Source organism: Mandrillus leucophaeus, unplaced genomic scaffold, assembly GCF_000951045.1.
Source record: "Mandrillus leucophaeus isolate KB7577 unplaced genomic scaffold, Mleu.le_1.0 Scaffold141, whole genome shotgun sequence".
Lineage (NCBI taxonomy): Eukaryota > Metazoa > Chordata > Mammalia > Primates > Cercopithecidae > Mandrillus > Mandrillus leucophaeus.
Genome location: NW_012101377.1, coordinates 2,860,197 through 2,861,505, shown reverse-complemented (window position 1 = coordinate 2,861,505; position 1,309 = coordinate 2,860,197). Strand labels below are relative to the sequence as shown.

Sequence of the window (1,309 nt, the reverse complement as noted above, 5' to 3'; positions counted from 1 at the left end):
AAAGGGGAGGGGGAGCCTAGCTGAAGTAATCTTACAGAAGTAAAATAGGCAAAAAAGTTAAAAAGACAAATGGTTTATACTTTGGTTTAAAAAGGGGAGGGGGAGCCTAGCTGAAGTAATCTTATAGGAGTAAAACAGGCAAGAAAGTTAAAAAGACAAATGGTTATGGGAAAACAAACAGTTCCAGGTGCAGGGGCTTTAAATCCATCACAAGTGATAGACGCGGAGGCTTTGGGTACCATCAGCCAGACACAAATGTGGGGGCTTAGGGTACTATCAACCGGGTGAATTCCTGGGAACTGCGATATAGCTTGCCACAATATCTTATCAGTTAATTGCGTTCTTTGATGTGCTGGGAGTCAGCTTGCACAAGTTAAGTCCTTGAGGAGAGGGGTGGGTAAGAGGCTGCAAGGGGCTGCAAGTGAAGGAGCCAAAATGGAGTTTGTCTGGCTCTCTCAGCAAAGGGAGAGTCAATTCGGGTTAAAACAAGGTAGGGTATCACATCCACACTGAGAGCATGGCTGGACCTCCTTGATGGCTCTGAGTCTGGATCTCCAGTGACACATCCTTTTGTTTTCCTTGTCACATGGTAAAGGATGAGCAAGGTGGGACACCGACATTAAACTAACTCTTCTGCTTCCACAACAGGAGGTTCTGGGGGAAGATAAGCTGAAGGAGATACTGAAGGAGCGGGAACTTAAAATTTACTGGGGAACAGCAACCACGGGCAAACCACATGTGGCTTACTTTGTGCCCATGTCAAAGATTGCGGACTTCTTGAAGGCAGGATGTGAGGTAAGAACTAATGCTATAAGCCCTTGAGGAATGACCCAAAGGAGACCCAAGAGAGACTTAACAAGGACAGGGTGGGGCTGGAGGAGATAGGTTGGAGGTAATTGGACAAATTCGCATTTTGGTAGCCCCTTATCTCTTATCCAGGTAACAATTCTGTTTGCGGACCTTCACGCATACCTGGATAACATGAAAGCCCCGTGGGAACTTCTAGAACTCCGAGTCAGTTACTATGAGAATGTGATCAAAGCAATGCTGGAGAGCATTGGTGTGCCCTTGGAGAAGCTCAAGTTCATCAAAGGCACTGATTACCAGCTCAGCAAGTAAGTGCTTGATCATCCACCCTCCTTGTGGCTCTGGTGCTGCTAGCTAATTACAGGCCTGTGGAGTCCAGTCTTTCTTTACATTTAAATTAGAAGCTGTCTGGCATGACCTATTAAGAACCGTTTAAAACTTTATACTCATTGTCCTTGTAATTCATCCATCAGAAGTATACTGACTAGTAAATGCCTTAATA

General features: G+C 45.2%; 1 protein-coding gene across 1 annotated transcript in view; it reads left to right on the top strand.

Moving 5' to 3' along the window:
- YARS (tyrosyl-tRNA synthetase) overlaps positions 1–1,309 on the top strand; it is a 77,896-nt gene that overhangs the window by 7,290 nt on the left and 69,297 nt on the right. The window contains exons 2-3 of the mRNA XM_011974074.1: positions 649–795; positions 940–1,115. Of these exons, the coding sequence (XP_011829464.1) occupies positions 649–795; positions 940–1,115 (323 nt within the window). The remainder of the gene's footprint in view (positions 1–648; positions 796–939; positions 1,116–1,309) is intronic.